At 39.8% G+C, this 19,441-nt stretch overlaps 1 protein-coding gene across 2 annotated transcripts in view; it reads right to left on the reverse strand.

Moving 5' to 3' along the window:
* The window catches only part of ATP8A1 (ATPase phospholipid transporting 8A1), a 236,036-nt gene that overhangs the window by 3,672 nt on the left and 212,923 nt on the right, over positions 1 to 19,441 (reverse strand). For both annotated transcript variants that reach the window (XM_007453048.1, XM_007453049.1), the window contains exons 33-34: positions 6,539 to 6,627; positions 5,390 to 5,482 (exon numbers count right to left, since the gene is read on the reverse strand). In XM_007453048.1, the coding sequence (XP_007453110.1) occupies positions 5,390 to 5,482; positions 6,539 to 6,627 (182 nt within the window). The remainder of the gene's footprint in view (positions 1 to 5,389; positions 5,483 to 6,538; positions 6,628 to 19,441) is intronic.

The raw sequence follows: 19,441 nt of genomic DNA on the forward strand, positions 1-19,441 counted from the left end.
TCTGTTACTTATTAGCTGGGTCACCTTAGGCAACCTTTCTTGGACATCTCATGGAGAACAGGAGGACAATTCCTAACCTCCGGCTGACGGAGGATTCAGGGAGTTGTATAGCTTCAACCACAGTTACTGGTACTCAGGAACAACTCAACATTTAGAAGCACGAGTTCTTCCCACCCTTACCATCCCCCAGATCCCAAGGAATTTATTATTTAAAAAAACCCAACTAGAACAGAGATCATCATGAAACAAAAGATACTCTGTGAGGATTATTTCTGATGCCTTGGTTTATATTCAACATTACCTCAACAGAAGTCTATTGCTGAACATGAGTTTTAACTTATAATGCCCCTCACTCCACTTCCTTAGGAAAACTACTAGGTTTTTGTTTTTTGTTTTGCTTTTTGCCTTAGCTATATCAGACCTCTTGATAGAACAAAAACTCCCTCCTCAGAATATAAATGCAGTTCATGGGAGGGTGCTTAATAAATAATAACTGATGATGATTTGTATTCCTCTAGTCCTATCCCACTTTTAGAGAACTACTCATCATTTCAAAGTTATGCAGTTTCTGTGCCATCAATGTTAATGGGTACTGTTATCACTATCAAGCCACATTATAAAATATACTGGTAACATGTTAACATTAATAGACATGTTAAAAGTTTAGTTTTTGTTGAACAGTTTAACACAGTGTGAGAAGAAAAAAAGACTCTAGGATACCTTCTAACTAAAACCACAACTTATTCACAACTCTTGTTCAGTAGTTTTACTCAATTTGTAGGGTCTTTCATATACATACCAAGCTATGTAAATTTTCCATTTATTTAATGCAATCACACAACGACCACTTACGTTATTTCCAAGCCTGTTAAAACGCTGCAAGTTAGATATTTGGTGAGGTGAGGTGGAAATATACTACGTTTTAAGATCAAATTTCATTTAGAAATACTAAAAAAAAAAAAATGTAAAAACTCATTTACTGTCCTAGAACATGTTTTCTTAAGGCATTTCAGTTATCTTTGAAGAGTGGTCAATTTGCATTTGTTTTTTTATTGGGTTGCCAAGCTATTTTCATTCATTCATGAAATGTTTTAGTGCATAGCATACCACAGCTGTCCTGTAGTAGGCAGTGATGGTGGGGAGATGAACGATGAATATAAGAAGCCTAAGTAATCTCTGCTCTGGAGGAGGTATTTCATCGTTCTGTCACGTTTCTTTACAAATGTTGGATGGAACCCTTATCACAGGGATGAGAGTAGGCTGTGGGGGAAAACATTTGATATGTCCTCCTACCCTAATCACCTCCCCCCAACCCCGCGCCTCCGCCCCAGCCTCAAAGAAATTTATGTAATCCTGATATAAAACCCAGGTGAAAATTGAAAAATATAGTTTCTTTTCTATTAGTTCTGGGGCAATGTTAAAATTGCTTTTCATTAAGATAAACAATACAGAGAAAAGCTGGGAGAGAACACCATCACCACCCCCATGACCAAATGATCTGACATCCATATTTCCCTACTGTCTTTTTTAAAGCTAAGGCTGTGGGCCACACAGTGGTGATGGACAAATTAATAAGGACTGACCTGAAGATCCTGGGCTAAAATTCTATTTAGTAAAGGCTGATGATGATATGCTGGCTAATATCTACAGTTAGATACAAAAAATTATGAGACTCATTATTCATACTGCCTTACTATAAGATGCACTGCTTCACACACACGTGAAAGATATCCAGTAATAACTGCCCTGTCTCTAATGAGCCCATTGTCCACAACCCCTTATTTTAAATCTTTGGGATTTTGAATTCACATTTTGTTTTGTTTTGTTTTGTTTTAGAAAAAGTAATATGTTACACACAATGTGTAGATGTTATACTCCCAAGTGGGACCTTAGAGGCCCATATTCGAAAAATTAATATTTCTGCTATAAAATACAGGAATATTACAATGTGGAAAAATAAACACGATCAATGTCCTTATATTTATAGTACAAATTGTTTTGGTTTTTCCAGCAAATTTTGCTATAAGCCTATGGAAAAAATTGAATTTCAAAGCTTTTTGGACTTTGGGAATGAAGATGCTTTGGCTACCTAGTGTTGGAGCATGTCCACATAAAGTAAAAGCAAAGAACAGGATTTCACAGCTTAAAGGCATTTTCTTAACACACAAAAATAAGCCATGGCCACACAGTATTAGGAATAAGGTTTGGCTTTATTCTCCCAATTTTTTAGACTTAAACTGATTTCTACCATAACCCATGGCTCAAAAGCAATATACTTAAACGATGACACATACCTTTTTCCTCAAAATTTCGATGTAAAATGAAAATATATCTAATTTGCTGGAAATTATGATAAGTGGCATACTATTTCTATAAAAAGGACTAATTCTTTTAACCAAGGTGTTTCAATTTTTGAAAATGAGTAGAGATGAGAAATAAATTCTTATAAATACTAATCTGGATACAGTGCTTACAAGTAAGTTATAGTTTCTCTGACACTGTTTCACTTTACATCTAGCTTGATTTCATAGTAGTGCTTAGTGAAGATTAAAAAAATTGGGATGATCAACCCACAAGATCTTTCTTAAGAATTGCATCATTCTATGACAAAAAAAGTAAACAATCATTAACGCTAGGCGTTACTAGTTTGGGAAGTGTAACCTATATACTTCTATGTTTTGTTATCACATTTTAATTTAATTACCCACAGGTCAACCCCACTACTCAACTATCCTTTCACCCACCCTTTCATTCGTTCGTTCATTCATTCCTTAGTTAACTCTCTTGGCCATACATTCATCCACTCCACAAATACTGACTGAGTGCTACTATGTTCCTGGCTCTGTGGCCGGTTCTGGGTTGCAGTTAAAACTAGGACAGAGGCCTCTCCTACAAGGAGCTCCGTCTAGTAGGGGAGACGAACAAGCAAAGGGCGAACAAATACACTGTATCATAATGCAATGAACGTAAAAACAGAAGAACCAACAAGATACAGAGATAGCAGAATAAGAATTGATTTTATCTGTGTAAAGCTGAGGGAATTGCATTTGGACTGGGTTTTGAAAGCTAGGAATTGGATTACCCAGTCTGTAAGAGGGTACCATCTCTAGACAAGGAACAGCACGTGTGGAGACCGGGAGGCGTAAAATAATGTGGTGTTTTGGCACTCAGGGAAGCCTGGTATCACTGGAATACACAGAAATCACTATTTCTTCCTCTTTGAAAAATGCAGATGAAATTAGCTAGGTTTTTGAAATTTGACGTGAGTCTTATTCTCCAAGGTTTCTGAAAGAGTTCTATCAATAAAATCAATCTGACAATTTCTAAACTGCCTTAGAATGTAGTTTGGTGTGAAGACTTTTCCAACCAGTTGCTACTTTTCCCCTTTCACAGATCTTTTTCTCCCCCTTCCTCTAGCTACCCTTTAGCAGGGAGACACCATGCCGCACTGACCATCGCCATCCTTCTCTTCACCGATTGGCAGCAATGGCAACACAGGGTCCCTACTGTACTAGGGGTTTTTGTCTGGGGTATTCAGCTAACACCTAACTTAGTCCTGAGTCCTTAAGAAAAGCTGAACAGCGGTTTTAGGCAAATGAGCTGAGCAGCAGCAGGAAATTTATCAGATGCCTTTTCTTGGAGAAGCTGGTTGTCATTTACGGCGGAATTCACTTCTTTCCTTCTAGGTTCTCTAACTTATTTAATGTAAGGGAGTACACACATCACAGACTCAGGTCTTTAGGACCCAGAGGTCAGAGGTCATCACAAGGAACCCTCAGCCTGACTTATGAATTGTTGAAGTCACCGATATACTATAAACAATGGAGAACCAGTATCACATGGAGGGACTTAACGTAGGTTTTATTAACATACAAATAGGAGAAATTTACTAAGGGTAGTAACAGTGCCATCGGTAGACTTTCCCTAATAATTGTGAATAAATATTTTTGTTCACAATTTTGTGAGCTAGAACTCTTACCAGATCCTTTTTACAGCTAGAGTGAAAGAGGGAAAAAACATTTACTGAGGAACTAGTTATGAAAGGCAATAGAATAGATGTTGACTTGGAGGTGAAGGGAAGAGATGAGGAGAAGGTGGAGGCAGGAGTAGCTACACCTGTAACCGCAAAGGTAGCAGCCCATCAGGTACACAGGGACACCGACTCGGAGAGGCTACGAACTGTCATGTTAGTGGCAGGCTAGTTTTGCTGCCATCCTACGTTCTTGAAAAGCAGCAGCAGGAGGCAGAATACTGCATGGTTAGCAACAGGGTTTCTAGAATCAACTGACATGGGCTCAAGGCCCAGCGTGGTCACTTCTGACCTTGAGAACCTGGTCTGTCTAAGCCCTGGTTTCCTCACCTGGAAAAACTGGGGATGATGGATTTGTACAGGGTTGTTGCAGGAGTGTAATGCAATAGTACCTGTGAAGTGAGGAGTGCAGCACCCAGCACGTGGTGCATGCCCCGTAGATGCCAGTGCTGTTATTTTTAAGAGAGGCACGGACTGGCGTGTGACGTGCTCCTTCGGCCTAATGAGAGCACGAGAGGGCTGGAAGCCAAGGTCTCAGCCTGAGTTCCCAGTCTGACACTCCACTGTGTCAAACTGAGTAACAACAGTGAACCACGATGAAGGTGACACAGACCAGGGCAAAACGTTTCCTATGGTTGAGACAAAACTTTAGCTCACTTTAGTGTGATGAAGGACAGAAAGAATAAATTCCTCGTATTTTCTTCATAACTGTGGTGTATCACGGAGTGCTTTCATATAAGTTTAAATTCTTTTCTATAATGTTTTGTGAAATTTAGTCAATTCAATTAGCTTTCTAACCTTGCTTTTTTGGGGGGCGGGGGCGGTAAGGAGGACTTGGAAGACATAACTGACTTCATATATGACAGACATATGCCCAGGTCAGTTCCTAACAATGTACTGAACCACAAAGGTAACTGTGGGAGAGCTGACTTTATGTCAAGCTCTGATTTTGACTATATTCTACTGTGTTATTGTTTTTCTTTTTCAGTTTAATAATAAACTCTAGTTGTACCTACCATTTATTGAGTGCTCATTAAGCACCAGATGGCAAGCCACCTGCTTTATCCACAGTGTTGCATCCAATTCTCACAACTGGCCATGAGGGAGGTATTATCACTCCCATTGTATAGATGAGAAAATTGAGGCTCAGCAGCACTAAGCAACTTGGCTAAGGTCACCTGCAGCTTAGTGAAGAAAGATTTGATCTGAATCTGCATCTCTCTGACTGCAAAATTTGTCAGTGACACTGCTAGCTCCATGTTAACAGATAAACACAAGTTTAACTGCTTATTTCCAACCACTAGCAAAAGACATATTTAAAGTTCACTTGGAAAAGAACATATTCAGGGCATATTTTACCTTTTTCCAAGCACAACTGCTCCTGGGTCTTGAGATTTTGCCTCCAGCTCCTGAACTTCATCCACTAATGTTTTAAAAGCAGTCCTCTTGATACTGCAAAGAAAAAAAGGGTAGAAGTATTCGTGTGAAGATTTCAGACTTTATGAAACTAGTTTTGGTCATGCTGCTGCTAAGTACAACAGTAACCAGTGTACAAGCAATTTTTCCATAGAATCTAAAAAACTACAGTAGGGACTTCCCTGGTGGCGCAGTGGTTAAGAATCTGCCTGCCAAGGCAGGGGACATGGGTTCGAGCCCTGGTCTGGGAAGATCCCACATGCCGCGGAGCAACTAAGCCTGTGTGCCACAACTACTGAGCCTGCATACTAGAGCCCGGGAGCCACAACTACTGAGCCCGTGTGCCACAACTACTGAAGCCCGCGAACCTAAAGCCTGTGCTCCACAATAAGAGAAGCCAACGCAATGAGAAGCCTGTGCACTGCAACGAAGAGTAGGCCCCGCTCGCTGCAACTAGAGAAAGCCCGCACGCAGCAACAAAGACCCAGCACAGCCAAAAATAAATAAATAAATTTATTAAAAAAAAAAAAAAAGACTACAGTAATTCTGGGCATTAATATAATTATAGAAACAATAGTCATAAAATAAATGGTTTACGTTTACAATATTAAAACTCTCAGTTATTAAATAAGCATCATATTAACTAACTTTAATGATATCTTTTTTGTGGGAAGAGAGGACACTTTAAAACTTATAATCCTTGAGAAAGATTAGTAAAGTTGTAGTTTCTTCTATTCTGTTTTATACATGTTTAGAATCAGGCAAGCAAAAATTCCCTTTCACAACTACTTTTCACTAAAAATTTATATATATATGTATTTGGAGGTAAAAGAATTTTTTCTTCTACCTTGAATGGGTTTTTCAGGCTGATTAACAAAAATGTTAATTGAAGCTACCTGCTTTACTTCTGTTCGCTCTTTTAAACTAATTTAGTTTTCTAGTTCTTCAATCACTCCTTTCTTCTTTATGTAGAATTAATATTACTAATTCCTATTCTGTAAGCTCTACACTACAGTTAACGTTACAACTAGAGAAATGTGAGGATTAATATGCATCTGTGTTGTTAATGACATAACGGAGCATTATACTTACACTTTGTACACCACGTCAAGAAGCAAAGATGCCACAGGGATAAATAACAGGCCTGTCCAAAAGACTCCGGAACTGAACAACATGGCTGCCTGAGTAAAAGCATCAGAAACAGTATTACTTTAAAAACCAAGAAATACATCACTCATGTTTAGTTTTTATATGATTTCAAGTAAAATAATTTTAAGAATCTCATTCTGCAAGAGAGTACACAATAACTCTGAATTCAAACTTGTGAAATATTTGGAATTAAAAGCCAAATTTATTAAAACATGCATTTACTACATTTCTTTTTTTCCTTCAAGTAGCTAATACAACAAAGTTTTACCATGTGCCAAATCTTTTCATATTTTTATGTGAAATTTTTATTACTGTGATCAAAATAATGGAGTAATAAACTTTGACCTTTTATAACTTAGAATATAAAAATTTATCTTTTTGAGCAAACTTCAAACATATACTGGATTAAATTCTCTTATAATACAACATTAAAATCAATCCTAATTAAAAACTACATTTACTGTTTCTGGCACATAAAAATTTACTTTTCTAAAATATTGCACGATACTAAAAGATCATCCAGATAACTCACGAATACAGTATAAACAAATTAATTAAGGAATCTATGAAAAATAACAATTGATATTAGATAGGAATAATATTAATTTTTGTTCAAAGATTTACATAACTTGTTTTGGTGCATCCTGTTATTGCTAAAGTCAAGCCAAATGTTTAGTATGTAAAACCCAAATAAAAGTGTATTAAAATAACTTTAAGCATTCCTTTGTATTAAATCCCAAATTGCTATATCAGAGCCTTTGGGGTTGCAAAGAAAATGATTCTATAATAAAAATCAACAAATTCTATTAGTTATTTGCGATTATAATAAAAAATTCCCTTTATAATGCAATTAGATTACTAGAGCTTAAAAGGGATAGTGTCATATAATAAAACCAAAAGGGGTATTTTGCTTCACTTCGAGTCTATTTGTTTATCAAGAATAAATTTGCAGTACCTATTTAAATCCATAAACGTATTGTTATAACCCCATTCTGAAGTAGCCAACTAATGCACACACATTTACATCCCATTAAAACTCATGCAAGAAATTTTTTTTTTAACCAGGTCAGGAATTAAAAATGATTGAGAGTTTAATTCGTATAGGCAGGTTCACAATTACACATAAACAGTCCTAATCAATCAATCCTTATCAAATACAAAGATTACTAATTTTAAGTTGTGTTTCAGATTACCTATTCATTTTGACTCTCATCTGGAGACCAGGAGCTGCTGTTTAAAATTTTTTCTACCTTAACACAAGCTTATTGATACGGACTCTTGGTACGAGGATACTCAGGTTTCCCTCTATCTAGGCTGACACAGCTCTGAACACGTTAAAATAAGAACATGCTATTACCCAAAATTTCAGAAAGTAAATGTTGCCACGTGGATTCAATGGAATAGCACCCACATTGTAGATACCACCAAGACGAAAGATATTCACATAAAAGTCATTTTATTTTATAAGCAAAACATGATCTTCGACATGCTTGCTGACATCCTCAATAGTGAAAACCAACAATAACTGTGTAATAGGAAATGTCCATCAAGTCAGTGCGTTTTGTTTAGTTGGAAGGAAGCTTTTGAGTTAGGTAATGACTGCAAAATGGCACATTTCTTTTTCCTTCTACGGGAAAAAGGTAAGATGAGATTCTAAGTCATGTAACTGAAAATACCTCTTTTACTTGGCTTAATTTTATAATCTCTTTTAATTTGGGGGCAAGAGAAGAAAGATTTATTCTTGCCTTTGCCACCCTGTATTAAATGTCCACTGGTGGTGAAGGAGGCCGCTAATTCTGACCATTGTAATGTTAACTATGACGGGGAGACTGGCGCCCACTATTCAGTCCACCAGCCTTTGACTTTGCAAATGAACGCCATGAATTGAAGGGAAAGAAGTTTTTCTGCGTCATATCTGAAAGCCTGTCAGATTTTTTTTTTCTTTTGCAGAGTTAATCCAAACCTAAAAGATTTAAAGCCGACATTCGCATTAAAGACAGAGAGCCTCTTTGTATTTTTTGGATGAAGGGGGGGGGAATAAAATCCCACAGAGGTATTTCCTTCCTTTCTGTACAAGAAAGCTCCCCCTCACTCTGTAGAGACCATTTTTGTCTCTAACTTTTCACATCTCTCCACTCGCAGGCAGGTCAGCTGGGAAAAGACGCCCGATCCCGCAGACAATGGGGGTCGGGTGGGGACAGGAGCAGACTGTTCGGGGCCAGGCTCGCGCTCCCTCCGCCAGCGGCTGGCAAGTTGCTCCTAACATGGGAGATTGGGGGGCCACGCCAAGCAGCCCCGACGCCCCTCCTCGAGGCCCTTTGAAACCAAATGGAATCTGCCACAAAAGTGCCTCCCGGGGGACTTGAGAAAGGATCAGCCCAGGGAGCTGCAAAGCCAGTACACTTGAAGGCACAGATCCTGCTCCGGGAACAAACAATTGCTTGTCTGCAGAGCGATGCTGTCTCAGCATCGGGCCACGCGGGCTTAAAAAATGAACCATCACTGCCTGAAAACTCAAGCTGCGGCAAAGGAATGAGGAATTGCTTTGAAATTTCCCTGTGAACTTGCAGAGAAAGAACGTTTGAGAAAATCCTAGCTCACGTGCAGTTAGCTGAGCCAAGGAGCTTGAGCAGATAAGAGGGCTTACCTTCTGACCCACAGTGAGGTGACCCCTTGGTACCCACGTTCCCACACAGAGAGGAACACTTACTTTTTCACCTGCAGTGTCTCCCATGTTCAGTCTTGGAGGAGAGAATTTCGATGTGCTACCTGCCTACAAACTTTCAGCAATGCACTTTTTAAGTCTGTCCCTCCTTTTACCCTATAAATGTCCAAGTGGGGAACTAGGATGCTGATTCTTCGCTTAAGTACAGACACTATCTAAATAAGAAGGCTCCTTGGGGAGTCCTAAAACTATCCGCGGACCCCAACTAGAGCAGGGCTGGTGATAAACAGCCCTGGAAGTGGTGGTGGCTCTGCCTGTCCCAGCTCTCAGAGATGGAGGGAGTAACTTCGGGGTCTCTGCTTCCTCAGCTGTAAAGTGGATTGTAAGAATTAAACCAATAATGTTTATAAAGTGGCTGCTTTTATTACTACCACTGATTATTAACGTTCCTTTCTTCATTTTAATTTTCAAATTCCTTTAAACACTCTAGTCTTGTGTTCTTTTCAGTAATCTCTCCCATGAGCTTCAAGGAAGGAAATTTTTATCACAACATCAAATTAAGTGTAAGTGTATAAATGTCATGGTTTTCATCACATTAACATCACAGTATATACTCATCTCAAGACTGAAACTGGCCGAGTAACTGAACCCTAATAAATTGCCATTCATCTCAATTTGCTAATGTAGGAAATGGAGATAAAATTGTTTTCATAAAAATTATTAAACATTGTATGGGCACAATATATTAATTTGGAAGGGAAAATTCAGAAAACAGTGCTGTAAAACTTGGTTAGTTTCTTCTGTCGCGGGGAGGAGGGCAGCAAGATAAATTAATATAAATAATATAAATACCCGAGGAGTTACGAGTTAATGTTAATAACAACAAAAAAACAAGAAGTGATTATTAAGTGTCTAGATAAAATTTTATAAAAGGACTTTCTAAGCTTAAAAACAGTGGGAAAAAAACTATAAAAAGAAATGCTTTAAAGAACTGACCCATGAAAATGGAGAAGTTCCACGTGTTCAAAAAGAACTTAGCTAAAAAATAAATGATACATAAGAACTTGGGAAAATGGCTGCCATAAGTATATGAAATTCTGTACTAAAACCTGATTATAAAAATAGACCATTTATCTTCATAAGAATAGCTAAGATTCCAATAGATAGGCAAAAGACCTGAGAAGGTATTCACAAAAGAAGCAGCAAGTAATCAACAACATGGAAAAATGCTGGGCCTCTCTGTAGTCACAGAAACATTACCAAATTAGATCAGATTTAAACGACTCATGATCACACTTGGGGAAGTGGGGAGGTATGGTGAAACAGGTATGTGGAGTAATTTACATTCCCATCAGCAATGTACTTGCCTTTGGGAAAGGTAATTGACATGTGCATCAAGAACACAAACATGCATTCCTGTTAATTTGATAATTCAACTTCTGGGACTATGTGTTGAAATTTGGTACAGCTTTTACATATAGGTTAATATCCTATGAAACTGTTCTGTGGTCACTAGTCCTGAAAGCGCTCCCTCCAAAAGCCTGTCATGGCCCAAGGCTTAGTAAAGGTATAAACAAACCACAGCATACCCCTCCTGGAGAGTCACAGGGCAGAGTAGCATATTTAAGGCTTTGAGAAATCACAGTAAAGAACCTACTGAATAGTTTTTTAAATCAAGGTTTCCAAAATACATTTATCGACCACGGAACACTTTTTCCTATATACTGCTTTCTAACATCCCAAGGAACTAATTTTGCGGAATGCAAATATTCATTGTGCGTTTTTTAAAAATAGTAAAACATCAGTGAAAACTAACAGGAAAAACTACGTGGCTGGTTAAGTAAATGTACATCTATATGAGATAACATTGTCCAAGCTATTAAAGATGCTGTTCAAAGAGTGTAATTATTAGGAAGCTGATTGTTTGGACAAGTCCTGAATAAAGGGAAAGGTAGACTATCCTGGCATTCTCTCAGGAGCCTTCTGTTATCATATACACACACTCCCTGGGAAGGTTGGAGGTTTCTATTATCTACATGGGGATCAGTCATGGTCTCTCCCTGTGGCAGATCTCTTGCCTGTGCTTCAAACACAGACCAGCCAGCTCTGAACTTGAATGTCAGAGGCACTTCAAACTTAATACACACTGTCTTCCTCCCAGACCTGCTCTTTCTTCGTGCAATCTCTTCAGGGAACAGTTTCATCACCACCTGCCTGAGACAGAAGCTGGGCTCTATTCTTGAACTGCCTCTTGATACTATATCTGCTTTATCACCAGGTTCTGTTGTGCTTTAGTATCTTCAGACCTATCTACTTCTCGCTCACCCTGCTGCCATTACTCCAGTCCAAAACTTGCCTGTCCTCCTAACAGCCTCATGCGTGGACTTGCTGACTCCCGTCCTGCTCTGCTTCTAGCCAGTCCCCCCACTATAGCCAGAGCCACAGTGCAAATTAGCTTTGAGCAGTTCTTGGGTTAAACCCTTTCAATGGCTTTATACCACCCTCAGGATGGAGTACAAAAATCCTTAATATGATTTCATGACCTTTCCTACCTGACTTCTGATTACGTCCCCTACATCATCTCTCAAGCCAGCCCCCATCTCTAGCTTCACAAAGTGTTTCAGATTTTGGAATCTGCCCAAGCTTACTCTCGTCCTTGGACCCTGTATCTGTGACTCCTGCTTGCTCTTCAGTTTTCACATCAGATGTCCCTTCTTTCCTTAGACTTGGGTTAGCTGACCCTACTTTGTGCTTCCACTTTGGTGGTAACTATTACCCATTTTCTAGTTACAGACTATAATCCCTGTAAGAGGAAGAAATATATCTTGATGAATTCTTACAACCCAAGTGCTTAACCACCAGCCAGGTGTTCAATAAATAATTGTTGAATAAATAAGTTCTTACAACCTAGTGTTTAGAGAGATTAAAGGTCAAAAAACACCAGAGCCTTGGGACTATATTCCTGAGATGTTGTTTGGCTTTCTTGTGCTCTGGCATGGAGTTATTCTGGGAGCAGTTATAACTAGATATTTATGTGATTTGGGGAGAGGGGAGAAGGGCTTGATTCAGCTCCCTAACCATCCTTTTCCAATAGAGGTCATTTTATCTGTTACAAAGGCTGAGTGACATGCATTAAAAGCTAAGTATGTTAAATTACCTTCCCCATCCCCCTTTTGAATCAACAGAAATATTTTGGCAAATCCAGGGAAAGTATGATAACTAAAAGTAACAATTTTTTTTGTGGGGGGGGGCAAGGAAGGGATGTAGAATGGGCAGGAAGAGAAGGAAGGTCTCATACCGGCATTAATGAAGACTTTTCTTAACTACACAACGTGACTATTTTGCTACGTTAAATAAAAAGAATATAAAACCCCAGTCTTCCCTGTCTCGGCAAATATAAACTTTATCCTTCCAGCTGCTCTGGCCAAAAAACTTGCTTTTCCTCCTTTTCTCTCAGACCACACTTCCAATCCATTGGTAAATCTGATCTGCTCTATTTTAAAAAAAATCTACATATCAATGTTTATAGCAGTATTATTCACAATAACCAAAAGGTGGAAACATCAACAGATGAATGGATAAACAAAATGTGGCTTATACATATCATGTGCTATCATTCAGCCTTAAAAAGGAATGAGATTCTGGTGCATGCTACAAATAGATGAACCCTGAAGACATTATGCTAAGTGAAATAAGCCAGATACTAAAGGACAAATATTATGTGATTCCACTTACAAGGGGTACCTAGAGTAATCAAGTTCAAAGACAGAAAGTAGAATAGTGGCTGCCAGGGGTTGGGGGGAAGCAGTAATGGGGAGTTATTGTTTGATGGGTCTAGAGTATCAGGTGGGGAAGATGAAAAAGTTCTGGACGTGGATGGTGGTGACAGCTGCACAACACTGTGAATGAGCTTAATACCACTGAACAGTACGCTTAAAAATGGTTAAAATGATAAATAGTAATTCATATATATTGTATCAAATAAATTTAAAAATTAAAGAGATTCCGGGGCTTCCCTGGTGGCGCAGTGGTTGAGAGTCTGCCTGCCGATGCAGGGGACATGGGTTAGTGCCCGGGTTTGGGAGGATCCCACATGCCGCGGAGCGGCTGGGCCCGTGAGCCATGGCCGCTGAGCCGGCGCGTCCGGAGCCTGTGCTCCGCAACGGGAGAGGCCACACAGTGAGAGGCCCGCGTACCGCAAAAAATGCAAAAAAACAAAACCAGAAAAAAAAACACCCCAAATTAAAGAGATTCTAAGGGCAAAACCCCCTTCTCCTTAAATCCAGTCTATGCTCCGCCACCTCTCTCCTCTGGATTCCCCCCCAACGGCCTTTTCATGTGTGCCTTTCCTCCTGTTCCCATAGCAATCTATCCTCAACACAGCACCCAGAGCAATCATTTAAAAAGCCAGACTGTGACTGCGCTCAACCCTCCAGGGACTCGGGAGTCTAAGCGCATCTTTACAACTGTCTCTTGGCCAGGGACGCTCTGCCCCATCCCTCTAGCTCTTTTACTACTCGCTCCCAACCGCCCTCGTTCTGCTTCCGCACTCTGGCCTCCTCTGTGTCAGCAGTTGGCCATCTCTCCTGCCTGCAATTCTCTTCCTGCAGGCGGCCTCAGGGCTTCCTCACCCCACTTCCGGTCTCTGCTCGAAGGTCATCTTTGCAGTGATCTCCCACGGCCACTGCACCTACAGCAGCACCACACTGCCACTGAAGTACTTTCTAGCCTTTTTCCTGCACTACAGTGCTCCACAGCACTTAGCATCTGCACGCTCTAGAATATACTTTTTTCTCTCTTCATTCTCAAGAATATACGCTCCCGAGGGCAGGCCTTTTCTCTTTTGTTCATTGCTGTATCTCCAGAACCTAGACTAGTCCTTTGATATATATTTGTCAAAAGAAAAAATTATCTAATCAAAAATAAGTACACAAATTAAGGATAGAAAAAGACTGGACTCATGTTTACAGGATTACCTTTGGGTTGTGAAGCTGTTGTTTTTTCCCCTCTTTTTACAGAAGTTTATTTAATGACTGTAAGTTAATCATATAATTGAAAACTTTTTATTATGAATTTTATTTAAAAAGCAAAAACATCGGGGCTTCCCTGGTGGCGCAGTGGTTGGGAGTCCGCCTGCCGATGCAGGGGACACAGGTTCGTGCCCCGGTCCGGGAGGATCTCGCATGCCGCGGAGCGGCTAGGCCCGTGAGCCATGGCCGCTGAGCCTGCGCGTCCGGAGCCTGTGCTCCGCAACGGGAGAGGCCACAGCAGTGAGAGGCCCGTGTACCGCAAAAAAAAAAAAAAAGGCAAAAACATCAATTTTTACTGATATGGGAGGTATTCAGAGGAAGAGGCCAAGGCTTCAGCTAGCCAGGCGAGGGAGGGTGCATTGTCTATGACCCGTTTCCTACTCCCGGTTCACCAGCTGAATCAGAAAGTGAAGAATAAGAATTTAGGGAAATACTGTGTGTGGACACGTTTGTCACCATGGACATTGCAGTCGGGAGGCATCTGAGGGGACATATACTCAATGGTATCTGTCTAAACGGTACAACTAAACAAGTTATAATAAAGTTGCCCTTTTCAGTCACACTCTAACCTTTTTCTGCACTTAGAATTATTTTCCTAGGTTCGATCACAATCACAAGGAGAAGATGTATTTTTTTTCTTTTCCCCCAAACAGTTCTCTAATGGAAAGAAGTGATGATTTAATAGTGATCCTCTTATTCAGAGACATGGTATGTTTATTTATTCAACTCATTTAAAAAATATTCTCTCATTTTTGTCAAATTTTCCGGGGTTTTTTCCCATTAACCATACACACATCTGGCTAAAGTCTCTCCTTGCTGTTGTGAATGAGACCTTTCAAATTTTTGGGGTTAGGAGGGCTATTTATCTTTGAGATTTAGGGCTTTTCCAAGGGAGTTAGCAAGTTTTGGAGAAAACTCCAAAAGCTTATATTACATATAGCTTGTATATCCTGTTATGTGCTTCTTAGGATTTGGTTGGGTGTGGTGTCCAAGAGTTTAATTAAATCTGAGTTTAATTGTTCTTTCTGGCTCTGGCTTCTTTGAAACATCCTGGTAGAGCAACTCTTCAGAGATGATCTGTACTGTGATGTGGTTTTGTGACCCTCAGAACCCACAACTCCCACTTTTCTTTTGTTTCACAGCCATCTACCAAGTTATGAGATCATTTAAACTTTTCTTGCTTCCTCCTATGTTTCAGTTAACCCTTCTGGTCTCCTCTGGAAGCATCTTCTTCATGAAATCATTTTCATCAAAAGAAAAAAAAAATCAGTGCTTAACTTCAGGTTATGCAGGTATTGTTTCTTTTCATACAAACTTTCTGGATCTTTCCCACCAAGTTGTGGCTCTTCCCTCCCTACTGCTCCTCAATGCTTCGTCTCTGCTGTATCAGCTGAATGTTTCCTTGGAAAAGGTAGACTCTCTTGCTGTATTTCACTTTCAGTCCCATCTCATCCCACCACAGTTACCCACATGGTATCTCCTCCTCCAGCTCCCTTTCTCAGGGGACTGGGGAGGCTGACTCACTGAGCCTGAGATACAGTGATACTCTTTAGTACCCTGAAAGCTGAAATCCACAAGGTTAACATCTATATTTTAACGGCAAAATATCAATGTTATACACACAGAATTTTTTTTTTTTTTTTTTTTTTTTGCGGTATGCGGGCCTCTCACTGCTGCGGCCTCTCCCGTTGTGGAGCACAGGCTCCGGATGCGCAGGCTTAGCGGCCAAGGCTCACGGGCCCAGCTGCTCTGCGGCATGTGGGATCTTCCCGGACCGGGGCACGAACCCGTGTCCCCTGCTTCGGCAGGCGGACTCTCAACCACTGCGCCACCAGGGAAGCCCCACAGAATGCTTTTAACTGCATCGAAATTGTGCCTTCTCCTGGCAACACTGCCACTGATGTATGGAAACGACATCAGATGATCAAAATCAACTCTGCTTTCAGATATTACTGTGTTATTTGAATGTAAACTTGCAAAGGTTTCTTAAAGTGTCTTTGTGACCAAAGCCTGGGAAACACCATGGCGTGACAGAGGTTTCCAAGTTGTGGGAGCCCTTCTCAGAAATTTAACCCTTTCTGTCTGAATTCGTTATGGTACCTGGGCATGGAGTTGAACTCAGAGGTACATAAGCATAACTGGGTCAACACTAAGCGGTGAACTTTGCACTTTAACCAGAGAGAAGTTTCAAGCTCATGCGAACTTTGGCTTGAAGAGGTGAACTTCCACTGAAAGTCTTCAGTGGCTACACATCTTGGGTAGTGAGGCTCAAAACGTCCCTCGGATAAAACCCAAAGACAGAGGAATACCCATGCCAAGTTCTATGGTCTGGAGCTTATCACTGAGAAAGGTCTTTGATGTCTTATTTTAGCTCAACAGAATTCTTGCAAATTTTCAATTATATTATGTGATACATATTCATGCCAAAATATAAAAAATGTTCTTCATCACTCACTAGCTTATTACTAGCATTTATATATCATGTCCTCTGACCTGAATCTGTATTCTAGGGCCTCAGGTACCTTCTGGAATACTATGTATTTCATAAGGAATTGCAATCTGCCACAGCTTAATGTAATGATGTAAATACATTCTGTGACCTGGTCTTGGCTACACTTTTCAGTTCCAGCTCCCTCAGGAACCCCAACTTCCCTCTTTGCTTGGGCTGCTCTCTAGCTGGAAGGCCCTTCTTTCTCTTGGCTTCCTGCACAGTGTGGGGAACAGCAGTACCAAGAAACCTTTCTAAACTCTCCGAACTGTAGCCTGGGGGTTGAGTGCCCTCTCCTCTGCTAGCCCCTGCGAGTCCTGATCAAAATAACTAGCGTCTTACATTCTAATGATCTGTTGATCTGTTGGTTTACTCATGACTCAAGCTCCTCATAAGGACTCTCTTTTTTTCAACTTTTGATCCACTGACGCCCAGTATAGGTCCTGACACAAGGCACTCCATAAATCTCAGTTGAATTGAGCTAAATTGGACTCTTATATGGGATGAATTATTACTTTCTCCATAAAAGTAGATAGAGCAGAACACCCAGAAAATAACTAAGGAGAAGGGTGTTTTGGATAAACCCCAATATGTTTGCAATTATACCAGAAGCTCTCGATTACTCAGAGACAAAGAAAACCCTTGGCTTGGATTATCCCAAACAAACAAAAGTCTTAGAAAATATGCAAACTGTTCCAAACAAAGAAAATCTTAGAAAATATGCAAATCAGATGCCAGTTCACAGCGTTTATGTGCTTTTTTTCCCCTTGGACATTCCTGGGTGGTGGTGAGGAAATGAAGGAGGCGTGATCACCCTGCGGGACTAAGAACCAATATTATTGAATGATGCAAAAAACCACCTTTGCATCTCCACCCTCTGGAAATAAATGATTAAAAAAGATGTTCAGAGGAAAAGGAGGAAGAGCTAGTTGGGACCTAGATCAATCAGAAGCTAACTTTTTTTTTTAAAGTAAAATTTGACTGTGTATCAATATATACTGAGAAGTGAACATGCAAAATAGTGCTTCTAAAAAGGAATCAAGAGCACTAGAAAATGTATGGCTCTGAAACTTTATTTTCTAGGGATATAGTTCCCAGAATAGTAAAAGTAATTGAGAACAGAATTTGTTTTGCTTTGTTTTATTTTAATCTTCTTTATTGTGCTATTTAAAAAACTTAAAAGTACCAGAAAAGAGGACAAAATTAGTAACAAAATATTCTTTTTATTATGAGAATTATAATTTTAAAATGTTCTGATGTTACTGGAGAAGTTGTATAAGATAGGGCACCTTATCTCAATGCTCAATATGTTTACTTGTTATATCATTCTTACAAGGTTTTATAATTTTGTGATGGCTCTGTATTTTATCTTCTTAAAAACCATCTCATAGGGGCTTCCCTGGTGGCGCAGTGGTTGAGAGTCCGCCTGCCGATGCAGGGGACACGGGTTCGTGCCCCGGTCCGGGAAGATCCCACATGCCGTGGAGCGGCTGGGCCCGTGAGCCATGGCCGCTGAGCCTGCGCGTCTGGAGCCTGTGCTCCGCAACAGAAGAGGCCACAACAGTGAGAGGACCATGTACCGCAAAAAAAGAAAAAAAGAACCAAAAAACCCCCATCTCATAAAGCATCAATTCTTTGATTACTAGTAATTCAATCTGTGAAACATAATGGCCTATATTTCAGATTGTAGGAAGTTTTTTTCTTTAAAAAATTTATTCTCCTGCTTTACTGAGATATAATTGACATATGACATTACATAAGTTTAAGGTGTGCAATGTGTTGATTTGATATATTTATACATTGCAAAATGATTACCACCGTAATATTAACTAACACCTCCATTCCGTCATCTAATTACCATCTGTTTTAGGAAATTATATTTTAAAAACTCGAAACTTCAAAAACCATTTACCTATGGACATATAAAAGCTAATATATGGCTGAGTAATATTCCATTGTATATATGTGCCACCTATAGCTGATTCACTTCATTGTACGGCAGAAACTAACACAACACTGTAAAGGAATTATACTCCAATAAAGATGTTAAAAAAAAACACCTAACATATGGCTTATGTTGAAAATTTATTGACTTTCATGGCAGAGACTTCTAGTTGCCTCCCAATATATCTCCTCTCCCCTTCTTAGATGCAACCACTTGAATCTTGGCTGAACACCTTCTCCTCTAGCTCAGACTATGTTCCTCTGGCTCTCTTATTGCAGCTAGGTATGGCCATGTGACTAGCTTTTGGCTAATGAGAGCTAAGAGGAAATGTGGTGGGCAATGTCTAGGAAAGAACTTCAAAGAGAAAGGGTTAATCCTTCTTTCCTTTCTTGTTGACTGGAATGTTGATAAAATGGCTAGAGCTTAAGCAGCCATTCTGGACTATGAAGAAGGACACGAAAGTTGACAGTGCAGCAAGACGGAAGAAATCTGGTCCTGGATGACTGTGCAGCTGCCATACCAGTCTGGAACTACCTGACACCACTGGACTTTTTTTCACATGAGAGAGAAATGTTTCTATCTTGTTTACTCCACAGTTACTTCTTTTTTTAACGTAAAAAAATATGCCATAAAATAACTTGCTTTGCATGATACATGCTAGGGAGCCTTAGTGATAACTTGGAACCAAGCAGCTTTTGACCTCATTGATGACCTCTTT

The sequence above is a fragment of the Lipotes vexillifer genome, unplaced genomic scaffold, assembly GCF_000442215.2.
Source record: "Lipotes vexillifer unplaced genomic scaffold, Lipotes_vexillifer_v1.1 scaffold1272, whole genome shotgun sequence".
Lineage (NCBI taxonomy): Eukaryota > Metazoa > Chordata > Mammalia > Artiodactyla > Lipotidae > Lipotes > Lipotes vexillifer.